This window comes from Petaurus breviceps, unplaced genomic scaffold (assembly GCF_028583685.1).
Source record: "Petaurus breviceps papuanus isolate PSGF00001 unplaced genomic scaffold, PetGlider_PUasm1.0 186, whole genome shotgun sequence".
Classification (NCBI taxonomy): Eukaryota; Metazoa; Chordata; class Mammalia; order Diprotodontia; family Petauridae; genus Petaurus; species Petaurus breviceps.
This window is the reverse complement of record NW_027185798.1, coordinates 36,024,059-36,038,419: the sequence shown is the minus strand read 5'-3', so window position 1 is coordinate 36,038,419 and position 14,361 is coordinate 36,024,059. Positions and strand designations below refer to the sequence as shown.

At 41.4% G+C, this 14,361-nt stretch overlaps 1 protein-coding gene across 4 annotated transcripts in view; it reads right to left on the bottom strand.

Annotated features, from left to right (window-relative positions):
• WARS2 (tryptophanyl tRNA synthetase 2, mitochondrial) overlaps positions 1–14,148 on the bottom strand; it is a 90,860-nt gene extending 76,712 nt beyond the window's left edge. For 2 of the 4 annotated variants that reach the window (XM_069090221.1, XM_069090224.1), the window contains exons 1-2: positions 14,033–14,143; positions 13,860–13,932 (exon numbers count right to left, since the gene is read on the bottom strand). In XM_069090221.1, coding sequence (XP_068946322.1) covers positions 13,860–13,932; positions 14,033–14,064 — 105 coding nt within the window. In that variant the 5' untranslated portion in view covers positions 14,065–14,143. Of the gene's footprint in view, positions 1–13,859; positions 13,933–14,032 lie in introns of all 4 variants that reach the window. The other 2 variants (XM_069090222.1, XM_069090226.1) reach the window with 1 other exon arrangement.
• Positions 14,149–14,361: the final 213 nt, after the last annotated feature.

Sequence of the window (14,361 nt, the reverse complement as noted above, 5' to 3'; positions counted from 1 at the left end):
AACTGGGAAATAAGCTATACAGGCACTGGGGTATAGAAATCCATATTGTCCTACTAGAAAGTTAAGGGGGAAGGGGAAAGATATAAGAGAGAACAGATTTGGGGAAGGGATATTCAGTAGGCTCGCTATCTTGGGGTGAAGGGTAGGGGAGAGACAGGGAAAAAATTTATAATTCAAAATCGTGTGGAAATGAATGTTGAAAACTAAAAATAAATAAATAAGTAAATAAATTGGGGGTGGAGGGGGACACAAAGAAAAAACAGTTCACACTCACTGACTTTGTCTTCTCCTTAAAGCATCTGGCTTCTGACCCCAACAATTTATTGAAACTTTTTTCATAAAAGTTGCCAATGATGTCTCTAACAGTAATAGGAATTTGAACATCTTCCCTGCCTCTTAATAAGCCTAAATTGAACTTGAGGGCCTTCCCTGATTTGAACATTTACTCTGCCGCCTGATAGGCTGAATGTGGTCACATGGAGGCTGAAGTTTTATTTTTATTCAATCTTCTTTAACCTTGACCTTCCTGCAACTTTTGATACTGTTGACCAAGGTCCTGGATGCAGGGGTGGGGAACCTTCGGCCTCAAAGCCACATAATGGCCCTCTAGGTCCTCAAGTACAACTCTGACTGAATTCCAGTTTTAAGGAAGAAATTCTTTTATTAAGGGGATTTGTACTGAGAAGCTTGGATTCAGTCAGAGGACTACACTTAAGGACCTAGAGGGCCACATGTGGCCTCAAGGCCACGGTTTCCCTATTCCTGTACCTAATCCAATCCAATAAGCAATTATTATGTGTGAGGCATTATACTTGGCACAAAGTTAAAGTTCCAAATAATCCCTCCCTCAGGGGATCTTATACTTGGGGATACATCAGGACAGGGTGCTTTATTGGAAGTAGTATACAAAATTCAGAGTTAGTGGACCTGAGTTGAAAACTGGCTCTGGTTTTTACTCTATGTATGACCACAGGTAAGTCCCTAAATCTCTCTGGGTTTCAGTTTCCCTGTCTATAAAAAGAGGTTGGACTTGAGGACTGCTAAGGTCCTTTATGATCTTATGTAAACAGCTAAGTACATACAAGGTAATTTGAGGAGATAGAAAGCACAAACAAGTGGGATGATCAGGAAAGGCTTGTAGGAGAGGGTACATGAATTGAGCCTTGAAGGGGGTTAAGAGGCAGAGGAAAAGTAGAAAGTATGAGGGACAAACAGCCCTGGGCAAAAGTACTGAGCAGTGAGATGGTGTGATGGGTTCTCAGAAGAGCACTAGCTTCAATTTGGTCAGGAGATGAGCATGTAAAGAGAGATAATGAGCAATGAACCTGAAGAAGGAGGCTGATATCATCTTCTGAGGGGCTTTAAATGACAAACTGAGGAGACTCCATTCTGTTCTTCAAACACAACACTCCAAATTCTGACTGCCTTTGCACTGCTGTCCCCCAGGCCTGCAATGCCCTTACTCCTCACCTGTACTCCTTGGAACTTACAGATTTCTGCTCAGCTCATCACCTAGTACATGAGCCACCCTGATCCCCATAGTTACTAGTGTCTTCTCCCCAAAGTTATCTTGTACTCATTTTGCATACAGCTATGTATGTACACATTGCTTTCTTCTCAAGCACCTTAAGGACAGGGGCTGTTTTATTTTTGTCTGAATCCCCAGTGACTGGCAAATAGTAGACACTTAATAAAGGGTTGTTGAGTTTTAGCTTAAAAACAATAGGGAGACACTGAAGTTTCTAGACCACACTATAGGGAAGTTATTTTGGCAGCTATGTGATGGATGGATTAGAAAGGCAGACTGAAACATATGCTCTTAGAATCATACGCAGCCAAAGTTAGCAACTGAAAGAATCAAACTTCTGTTTATAAAAAAAAGAAAGAAATATCAAAAAAAGTCAACATACCAGTGAAACTTTAGGGGCAATATAAATAGAGTATCACTGCAATGAGTAACACATTTTCATACCATACTTTATCATATATTCCTGTCAAAATTACCTGGAAAGAGAATTTTTCTCATATTATTTTTCTTCATTTTGTCCAAGCAGGAAAAGGTCCTAAATAGGGACTTTTATCTCCATTATCTTCCCACACATCATCTCTGTTTTTTTCTTTATAAAAAGACACCAGCTATAAATCCTCACTAGAACTTAGATGGATGTCTCTCTAGTCATCCATCAGCATCAATGCTTACCACCTCTTTTCTACCCTTGGGGCTCTCCTCAAGCCGACCTCTTGGCTGTGGGCTCTGTGTAAACACAACTGCCTACAACCATCTAGGGACTCATGTGTTAAAAGCCTCTATTTTACACAAAGCAAGTCAGGCAGCAACAGCCAAATAGAGACATGGAGAGGAGGCTTTGCTCTTTTCTCATAATTCATCCAGGCCAAACAACACTGTAGGAGAAGGAAGGGCAGAAGGAGATTTATAATTTTCACTGTGCCATGCTGCCATAACAAGAAATGCAAGCAGCCTACATGAAACTGATTTTTTTTTTACTTAAAAAATGCTTTATTAACTTCTGATTTACATCATTCGTTTCCGCCAGATTTTGAGTTACAAATTTTCTCCCTGCTTTCCCCCCACCCACCGCCCCAAAATAAAAGTCCCACAGGATATCCCCTCCTCCAATATTCTCTCTCCCATATTTTCTCCCATACCCCTTTCGACTTTACCAGTGGATCTCTGTGCCTCAGTGCCTATATATCTTATTTCCCAATTACATGCAAGATGGTATTAATAATAGTATATATATATGTATATATATATACACACACACATATATGTACATATATATTTGAATATTTGATTTTAAAACTTTCGATTCCAGATTCATTCCCTTCCTTTCCTATCACCCACCCCCACTATGAAGACAAGCAGTTCAGTATAGGTTGTATATATTGTACATGTTGCTAATGCAAAACAACAACATAGTAGATATATTGTAAAAGACTGACTACACATCCCTCCCTCCCATCCCACCTCCCACCCACTCCACTCTCCACCCTGATCCCATCCCTTTTCAAAAGTGGGTGCTTCCAACTTCCCTCCCCGCCAGCCTTCCCTCTCTTCCATCATCCCCCCTCCCCATTCTCCTGGAGGGTGACATACCCTATTTAGTGTGTATTTCACTCCCTCCTCAAGCCAGATTCAATGGGAATAAGGTTGACCCATTCCCTTTTGCCTTCCTATTCTTCCCCTCCGTTGTAACCATTTTCCCTTGCCTCTTCTGCATGAGATAGTTTACCCCAATCTGTCTCTCCCCATCTCCTCTAATTATATTCCTCTCACCTCTTAACTTCACCTTTTAAGTATCATCCCTTCCTGTTAAATTGGTCCTGTGCCCTCTATCTATGTATACCTGTAAACATATATACACACATTCACATATGTATTCATATGCCCATATACCCTCATATATAGACATACACACACACACACATATATTTCTAATCCCTTCAAGTACCGAGAAAAGTTTCATAAGTTACAATTACTGTTTTCCCATGTAGGAATGTTAATAGTTCAACTTTGATAAGTTCCTTATGATTTCTTTTCCCTGTTTACCTTCTCATGCTTCTCTTGCTTCTTGTATTTGAATGTCAAATTTTCTATTCAACTCTGGTTTTTTCAGCAAGAATGCTTGAAAGTCCTCTATTCCACTGAATGACCATATTTTCCCCTGAAACATGATACTTAGTTTTGCTGGGTAGGTGATTCTTGGTTTTAATTCCCAGCTCCCTTGACCTCCGGAATATCACATTCCAAGCCCTTCAATCCCTCAGTGTAGAAGCTGCCAGATCCTGTGTTATCCTGATTGTGTTTCCACAATATTCAAATTGTTTCTTCCTGGCTGCTTGTAATATTCTCTCCTAAATCTGGGAATTCCGGAATCTGGCTATAATATTCTTAGTTTTCTTTTTGGGATCTTTTTCAGGAGGTGATTGGTGGATTCTTTCAACCTCTATTTTTCCCTCTGGTTCTAAAACATCAGGGCAGTTTTCTTTGAGAACTTCCTGGAGGATGATTTCTAGGTTCTTACTTTGGTCATGGCTTTCAGGTAGTCCAATAATTTTTAAATTATCTCTCCTGGATCTATTTTCCAGGTCAGTGGTTTTTCCCATGAGACATTTCACCTTGCCTTCTGTTCTTTAATTTGTTTGGATCTGTTTAATAACATCTTGATTTCTCAAAGTCATTAGCTTCCATTTGCTCCAATCTAATTCTGAAGCAATGATTCTCCTCATTGAGTTTTTGAGATTCTTTTTCCATCTGGCTGTAATGTAATACCAAGCAAAGGCAACTTCCCAGGTTCAAAATACCAGCATAGGTGCTCTCTATTTTATTCAGTGACAAACCAAGAACAGAGAAGATCAAAACATGACATCATTCAAAATACAGCATTTACTAAGTGTGATTCAATCATCTCCAAGTACTACCCCACCCCAGGATCTTCCAATCATTCAATCAATTACAAAGTCCATGTTCTAAATACTTCTCCACCCCTAGGCTATACCTTAATTAAGTCCACCACAAAACCCCTCTTCTCAAATGGAGATTAGTTTCCAAACATAAGTAAAATACATTCATTTGCTCAACCATAGAACACAAAAAGGTCAAAAGTTCCCCACCCCTGGATCACAATTGAATCTACCCCAGAGTTACATCAAGTTTAAACACAGCACTTAATACCCAAATGGAGGTCTTTTCTTCATCTTGACACGAGGCAAGTTCTCAGCAATCTTAGTTCCTGGGGAGACAAGGCTTAGCAAGGCCATAAGATACATTGCCAGTCCCTTCATGAATTTATCCTCTGTCTGTAGAACAGTCCTAGAACCCCTGAACACATTAGCAAAGCCCTCTCCCAGGATTTCTGTAAACATACAACAAGAAAATCCTTCTTCAGGGCTTCTGAACCAACAGAAAGGCTCCCAGACCCCTGCAACAACAGCACTGTCCTTCACCAGTGGACAGTATTCATTCTGTCTGCCGGACAGTCTCCAGACCCCTGCAACAACAGTACTGTCCCTCACCAGTGGACAGTATTCACTCTCTGTCTGCAGGACAGTCTCAGGCCTTCTTAACCAAATGCCAGGTTCCAGGACTTCTTCAACAGGACAGTCTTTCACCAGTGGACAAATCTGGCAAAATAACATCAGAACAGACAGACAAAGTACCAGCAAAACAGCCATGTCTCCTCAGTCCTTGGCAGCTCAGGGGGCAGGTCTCAAAAGTCCAGGGCAATTCAAAGCGGCCACCAGCAATCTCTTAGTCTCTCTCTCTCCACGAGGTGCTGCTTCCAAAAAAAAAAAGATCTTCCGCCTCTCTCTAGTGTCTCTCCAAATCTACATCACCAGCTCCTCCCACTTCAGGACTTTCTTTTCACATCAACAAGCCCATCCCACAGGTGGGATTAACAAACTCTGGGTTTTAATACAATCAATTTGAAAACCAAGCCAATACAGGGGAATCTTTAATTGCCATTACTATCACACTGGCAAATTCGACTTTTTAAGGCATTCTTCTCCTCATTGCCTTTTTGAGCCTCCACTTGAGTCAGTCTGTTTTTTAAGGTATTATTTTCCTCAGTCAGGCTGTTGACTCTCATTTCATAATTTTCTTGCATCGTTCTCATTTCTCTTCCTAATTTTTCCTCCACTTCTCTTATCTGCTTCTTAAGGTCCTCTATGGCCTGTAACCAGCTTGTATTTTCCTTTGAAGCTTTTAGTGCAGGATTTCTGACTTCACTGTTTTCCTCCTGTTCCATGCCTTGCTCTTTCTCGTCCCCAAAATAGGAGTGTATTGTTGGAATCTTCTGTCTGCTTTGTTTCTTTTGCCTGCTCATTTTGCCACTCAATTACTTGACTTTTGGGCTCTTTGCCATAGTAGGACTCTGCCACCAGACAGGGGAGCTTTCGTCCCAAACGCTGGGGTTTTCTCAGCTGCCTGAGTTATTAGATAGTTGCCCTCTCTGAGTTCTCACACTCTCTGACAAGCTGGACACACACGCCAGGATCTCCACCCTAGACTGCAATCCAGATCCAAGCAGGTTAAAGCAAGAGCAATTACCCCTCAGACTGGTGCTTGGTCCTCCTACACTCTGCAGGCCAGGAGCTGAAGCCGCCACACGCTGGCTGGCTGTGCTGGCGTCTCAGCGGTTTCTCGCCCCGGGGGTAAAAGGCACGCACTCCCACTTACTGGGTCCCAAAGTCCAGACTGTACTGACCTCTCACTTTGTCCTTTCAGGCCCTCCCTGGGGCTAAAGCCTCGGTGCGGGGCTGCACTCCCAGAGCTATGCTGGATTCCTGCCGGCCCGCTGGGCTCTCCTCATTGGGAGGTTAGCTTCTCTGTGTCATTTTGTGGGTTCTACAGCTCCAAAGTTTGTTTAGAGTCCCCTTTTTACATGGATTGGGGAAGGTGGAAGCCGGAGCCGCGGGAAGGTCGTGCTTCTACCGAAACTGATTTTTAAAGTACTATGCAATTCAAACCTACTAATTAATTTGAAAAATGACACAATGTAATTATACTTAGTACCTGAGACTTATTTGCCCTGCCACATATACCCTGCCAAACCCTAGCCCTGGGGTACTCTCATAATCCACTTCCTTAGCTTCTACTCATATGCAACTGAATAAAGCTGGAGAAAAATCATGAAATTGTGCTTAGTGTACATAACCTCATGTGGCCAACGCTTTTACATCTCCCTAATTAACTCTCTACCTCACTCATGACAACTCCCCAAATCTCCCAAAGCCCTCCTTACCTCCACTGTCTCATCAGAGAACGTTGTGTCATAGCTGAGCCCATTCACTTAGAGCTCCTTCTTCCCTTCTCCCCCATCTTATCTCATGCAGATGCCTGCTGTTCTTATCTCCTCTTTACCCTTGTTTCACATGAACAGGTGGCCCTTTCCCTTGCCAAAGCAAAAATGCACAGTGATTCCATTCTATCCCTTCTTCAGAAGACTGTCCCCTCTATTATCTCTACTCTCTAACTGATCTCCAGTCTCTTCCTGTGCTGGCTGCTTCCCTGCTGCCTATAAATACCCCTCCCTTGATCCATCCATCTTTGCTAGCTATCATCCTATAACTCTTCTCCCTAACTTGCCTTAAACTCCTTGCCAAGGCTGCTACAATCAGTGCCTCCACTTCCTTTCTCCTTATTCTCTTCTTAATTCTCTGTATTCAACTGGAATTGCTCTCTCCAAAGTCACCAAGGATCTCCTGTCAAATCTAATGACCTTTTCTCAATTTTCCTCCTTCTTGACCTGAACAGTATTTAACACCCTCAATCCTCCTCTTATCCTCAATGTTCTCTTCTCTAGATTTTTGTGACATTACTTCTAGTTCTCCTCCTACCTGCCAGGCAGTTCCTTCTCAGTCCTGTTTGCTGAATATTCATCTAGATCACATCTACTAACCATGATATTGAAAGAAAAAAGAAAATATCCAATGCATTGGCCATTCAGATGGATACAGAAGGGAAAACTGAGTATGATACAATTGCTCAACAGGGAAAAAGGTCAAGGGCAAAGGGCAAAGTTATCTATAGCAAGTACATTGACCTGGTTCCCAAAGAAATTATGAATAAAATGACCCAGACCTGAGAAGTCCTAATAAGCCATCACAGAGATTACAGAAAAGACACAGGTAGCGCCAATGAAATACAGGTTTCAGAAGTTGCAGCTATACCAATTTTAGCTACAAATAACCTAGCACCACCTTATTAAAATTCAGCACAAACCATCTCAGCAAAGAATGGATTTCAATTCTGGAGGTAAGCACACACTTGTTTTAACTGGATGTTCTGTAGGCATCTTAAGCTTAATGTGTCCAAAATGAAATTCATTATCTTTCCTCAAAACCTTCCCCTGTCTTCCTAACTTCTATTATTACTGTCAAGGTTACTACCATCTTCCCAGACTCACAAGCTAGAGTTTGGGGCCTAGAGTCAGAAAGATTCATCTTCCTGAGTTCAAATCTGGCCTCAGACACTTACTAGCCATGTGACTTAACCCTGTTTTTCTCAGTTCCTTATCTGTCAAATGAACTGGAGAAGAAAACAGAAAACCACTCTAGTATCTTCACCAAGAAAACCCCAAATGGAATCACCAAAGTCAGACACAACTAAAATGACTAAACAGTAAAAAATGTCTATTATATTTATAATGGGTAGAGGTTGGACTACATGGTTTTGGTATCAATTCCAACTCTGAGATGTCAGGCATTAGGTTTACCATTGAAGCTACAAATACAAAAGTGAAGGCCATTCCCAGTCCTAAAGAAGCTTGGGGAAGAAACATATATAAGTGGAGGTGAAGAAAGGTGTTTTGGTCCTCACAGACAGAAAATGGAACAATAAGGCAATCAACTGACACTTTTAAGAAACAAGAGAAGTGCTGATTCTACATGGTTTGGGAGGAAGAATAATACTACTAAGCAGTAGTAACTGAGTAGGTTGGTAAAAGAACATGATCAGGTCTAAGGCTGGCTGGATATAGTGAGAGAGATTTCACCAAACAGGACTGCCCAGTCAGAGCTGGACTTAGTTTCTCCAGGGCATAATCTCTGGAGGTCAAGTTGGAGGGTAGAGGGCCAGCCACAGTGGGCTGGAAAATAGTCATGGTGGAAAAAACAAAAACAAAACAAATAATGTCCAGAAAACATCCCAAGGCGCTCTACTAAACATATCACTATAATTTAATATCCAACAATGAGACACCATTCTTGGTCCAGGGATTCAACCAATTAAACACCACCAAATTTCTTATCATCATACCTTGGCATCCAGTCCACAAGGATTGTGGAACACTCTTCCAATTTCTTTATTTACTTCTTTGAGGTTTACTTATTAGCCAGCCTTCCAATTAGCTTTGTTTTTCCACTTCATTTAGAGATTGTCAATATGCATGTGGTTCAGTTGCTTCTGTAGCATGTTAATTTATAGTTACTAAATCAAAATATCAACAACTATGAATCTTTGTGAATGATGCTTGGTCCCCTTTTAGACCACTGTCATTGCAGAAGTAAGAAGGGCTGAGGCATTCTACTTCAAGGGATCAAGCTACTGGTTATGAGCCCCTCTGTACTTAGTTCATTAGGCTATTTATTAGACATATTTCCAAAGTCTAAGAAGCAACATGACTTAGTGGATAGGAAGAAGGCCTTGAAGATCTGGGTTCAAGATCCACTGCTGACAGTTAACCTGTCAGTGATCTCAGCAACTCCTTACAAATACAAGTTGCACAGAAGGTGCCAAACTTCATTAGTAGACAGTTTCTTATCCTGAGACAGGAACTGTTAGACCAGTATGAACAGGCCTAGTTCCTACTCCCTATCTCCATGAAGTACATTCACTCCTTTTGTTTGGCAGTAGAGATTTTTTTACAACTAGACTAAAGCAAGATCAATATAGTATTGAGAATCAGCCTGAATGACATCCCTGGGGCAGAACTGTTTTTTGTTGGGAAACACCTAGAAAAATGAAACCATTTTTTTCTAGCTAGTATATTTCCCATAACTTGATAATTCTATGCCTGTTCTTATCCATCCCTGACAATGTATTTTTGCCAAAAATTTTGTGATGCAACTCCACATGTCACCCTTATGTACTAGAATACTGTTTCAAAAATACAATTATTTATTATTAATTATTTACAAGTACAAATAACACTACAGTCCCTTTATTTTTATTTCTCAGTAAGAACACCCTCATTTATGAGGATGTTTGATCATAATTTCATAGTAAACTCAACTCTGCCTTTCTAAATCTGCTAATGCTAAAATGTGAATTTCTTTTCTTTGTTCTCAGCTCAAACAAAATATTTTTCACTTTTTATACATGTTATGAGATATAATAAATATGTCTAATGCATCTGTTTTAAGGACCCAATTTTCCTTTCACATATCTCCGCATCTGTTCATGAAGCTCTTCAAAGGAAACTTCTCAGAAGGAAAGGAACGCACATACAGGAAAAGTGGTCATAAATTTTTACTGGTCTTTTTCTAAGACCATTTTAACAATAACACCATTTGACAAACATGTTTCTCAGACATCTAAAAATTTCCCAAAGATAATAATAGTGCCTAATATTTATGTGACAATTCATACTTTGAGCTGTCAAATACATCATCTCAGTTGGTTTTTACAACTCTCAAATTTGAAGTTTGGATATACTGTCTTGTCCTTGAAAATAATGTCATTATATAGAAGCACTACTGAAATTCTAATTTCCCTAATAATTCATCCCAACTTTAACCAATATTTTTATGTGGACTGCAAGAATTCTCTCTATGTAATTGCATTAGGTCTTGGAGCAAACCAGATTACCAAATACTAAACCTGAACAGCTCTGCTGTTTAGCTAAGAATGTGATAGAAGTCCCAGTGGAGGATGATGTCACTTCTTCAGTGTTTATTTTCAGTAAAATTTCTCATACCAGTCAGACTGTACTTTATCAACATGTGTTATAAAATATTTCCTTCTTATTTTACCAAGATTTGCATTCGTTTATTTAAAAAGGCTTTAAGTGTCTATTATTAAATGTGGCAGCTAGGATAATGGATAGAGGGGCTGGGCCTGGAGTCAGGAAGACCTAAGTTCAAATCTAACATCAAACATTTATTAGCTGTGTGACCCTGGGCAAGTCACTTAACTTCTCAACTTCAGTTTCCTCATCTATAAAATAGGGATAATAATAGCACCTTTCAAGGTTATTATGAGGTTCAAATAACATATGCAAAATAACATATGTAAATAAATATTTGTAAGCCTATAGTATCTTTAAGAACTATGTAAATAACTATAGTATTTATAATAAACTACAATTATAACTATTATTATTATGTGGCAAGGTACTATCAAAGATGAAAAAATTACAGGCCTATATTCTATTTTGTCAGTTATAACTTCTGAAATAAGGAATCAAGAATCAAAGCAGAGCTAAAGGATCAATGTCCTATAGTGTTTATTGATATGGTGTATCATTAATGAACTTTTGGTCACTTGAGATGAAAATGCTGTAATAATATTCTAACCTTCTGAGGATAATTCGTAGTTGTATACAAATCGTCAGTTAGTTTTCCACTCAACTCAATTTCTTTTTTTTTTTTTTTTGCCTTTTGGAGGGCAATTGGGGTTAAGTAACTTGCCCAAGGTTACACGGCTACTTTTTGTGTGTGTGTGTTAAGTGTCTGACGCCGGAACCAAACTCAGGGTCCTCCTGACTCCAGGGCCAGTGCTTTACTCAATGCGACACCTAGTCACCCCGTCAACTCAATTTCTACAGGGCCTGTAGTGAAGAGATGCTGGGCTGACAGCCCCTCTGGTTTTTCTACAGCAGCCATCAGCCACTCCCTAATCTCTGGGCAATCCCACTTCCACTTCGGATCTTCCCCACTTATTCCTGGCCTCAGCACTGAAGCACTCCAACTAATGTGAAATGAGGCCAAATTAATCCTGACATGACTATCTGACATTTTCTCAGTCTGATAAAAATGCAAAACTGCAACTGTTGGTTTTTTTTTCAAGTTCTCACAAAAGACAGGGCTCTGCAGAAAGATATTTTTCATTATCTCTCCAGGCTGCATTCCTCCTAACTCTTCAGACTTTCTCTACTACACAAACTGAAGGTCTACAGAGCCAAATGTGCTGACCTTGTTGTGATATGCCTGTGAAACCTGGACAGTCCACCGACACCATACCAGGAAACCTGAATTGCTTCCATTTGAAATGTTTTAGGAAGATTTTGAGGGATAAGGTACCAGACACTGAGGTTCTTTCTCCAAACGAAATGTCAGCCATTCAAACTCTGCTTTGCAGAGCACAACTCCAATGGGCTGGCCATGTGGTTCAAATGCCAAACTTACACTTGCCAAAAAGACTATTTTATGGAGAACTCATGCAGGGCAAGCACTCACTCACATGGTAGTCAGAAGAAGCAATACAAGGACACTCGCAAGGTCTCTCATGAGTGAATTGTGTGACATGGGAGACACTGGCACAGAACTGTCCAGCATAGCGTGCCCACATCAGAAAAGGTGCTGTGCTCTATGAGCAAAGCAGAACTGAAATAGCTCAAAAGAAACGCAAGATGCACAAATTTAGAGAATCCACCCCAAATGTTCACATAGACTATTTGTGCCCAACCTTAGGTAGAACATTCCGAACTCATATTGGTCTGATCAGCCAGTCGGATACAATGATTAGCACAGTGATGACATTTTGGGCTTCTTTGAGAATGAAGGACAACAACCAGCCTCTTCAACACAAAAGAAACCTCGTCAGCCTGGAAACTCAGTCTAGCCCTAGTTCTCACAACAGAAGCACACTCCACTCCTGGGGCCTCTCCCACTTCTATTTTAAAGAGATTGCCCAGGTCAGTCACATCTTCATTCCTGCCTAGGCTGCATTCCCAATTCAACAAAATCCTGTTTCTGGTACCTGCCCCTCACCCAACAACTTTCAGTTTCCTTTTAAAAGCTGTAGTTCTCTTTCCCCACTCCAACCCCTTAGAATGTAAATTCTTTGAGAGCAGGAACTAACTTTCTTTGGTTTGTATTTGTATTCCCAGCACTTACTACAGTACCCAGTGCTTAATAATGCTTGTTAACTAGACTTGCCTTTATTTATCATTACTGCCCCTCGAGCTAAATTCTACTTCATTATTTCATAATGGAGTGGAGATAACCCCAGTCATTTTGAAGGCTGTCAAGTTCCCATAGGTAAATTCGGTTACGCTAGAAACCCTTTCAACATGTTAAGACATTGGCCAACAATTAACCTGGCTAAGTGTAGATTTCACCAGAAGGTCAGCCACCAAGGAGTAAAGTTTGGGCCACAGCAACTGGTGACTGGCTACTAACTGGCTACTAGAAAGGCTTCAATTTGTCTGAGTGTGGAGTTCTCATAAAGCTGAAATCACAAATCTTCTTAGGTACTGAAAAAAGCACGATGACCACTGCTTTCCACCCATGATTCCAACACCCCAACCAAGGAGAAGACAACACTTGGGCTATTTAATGCCTGCTATGTAGGCTCCTGAAGGGAGCGCAGTAGAGGAACTATGGGGTGAAAGATGTGGCAGAGGTAAAGTTCTGAGTTTAGGGTCAAGTGCCAGTAAGGGTGAATTGGAGGGAACAGACCCATCATTTCCTTAACCTTCCAACTATGGGAGCTGCAATCTCACGCCAAAATACCCAAGGGACTTAAGCAGCTTGGTATAGTGGGGAATATGCTGAAGGCATAGGTTTGATCTGGGCCCTACCACATTAACAATGCGATCTTTGGTCTATTCGCCTGTTCCCTTTTCTGTAAAAGAAGGTGTTTAGAGCAGGTGGTATCCCAAGTCCCTTCCTGCTCCAACCTTATGATCCAATATATGTATTTTTTAGGACATGCAACTGAATCTCCCAAATGGGGAAAGGGAAGGCACAACTACATAGTAAAGGTCTACCTAGTTTCAGGAATAAGGGTAGAGTGGTGAAATACAAGTGCTGTATATGGAGAAGACGAACCTAGATTCCAAGCTGTCCTGGGTTACTTAATAACTTGAGGTGTGACCCTGGGAAAATCATTTAATTACTCTGGGCCTCGGTTTCATTACGCAAAATGTGGGGTCTGGGCTAGATGACCTCTAAGGTGCCTTCCCGCGCCAGTTCCAACAACTTAGGAAATCGTGCCCGGAAGTGCCAGAAGGAAGGGAAAGCTTTCGTTCGGTGTTCGATGTTCACATCTCCTTACTACTCAAGCACCGGATTAAAGAGACCAGAGCTATGATCACGGGAATGGCGTCGGCGCACTGGTCTCAAGCAAGCGCGGTCTAAACGTCAGTACGTCACGTAACGTCAATACGCACGGGGTCAAAGGCAACTTTTCCAAAATGAAGGTTACAGCACAAGACGAGTGCTGCGCCGTCCCCGCTGTCTTTCCTACAGAAAAAGCGAAGTAGAAGGAAGTGATAAGAATCGTCGAGGGGTGGGACGGGCCGTGGCAGCAGCGACTGGTGGAGGAGGGGCTTCATTTCGTTACCTGGAGGACAGGATCCGGAACGTTTCCGCCATGAAATGCTCGAATGATGCCGAGGCATCCGCACGCTTTCCGCACCAGGTGCAGCACCATCTTGAGAGGGGCAGGCGCCCGAGGCGCTTGGTGACGTCATCCGGCGAGCGCCGGAAGTTTCGTTTCAGACAGCCCTTCCTCCACACTTTGACTCGCTGTTAGTTTCTGTAGACTTCCTTGCAAGCCTCCTGAGACTTGCCTCTCGTTCTCCAGGCCTCGCCAAAGACCGTCTCCTGCACCTTGCCTTTTTTTTTTTTTTTTTTTTTTTCAGAAAAGCAGCTGGGAGCGATGTAGACAAA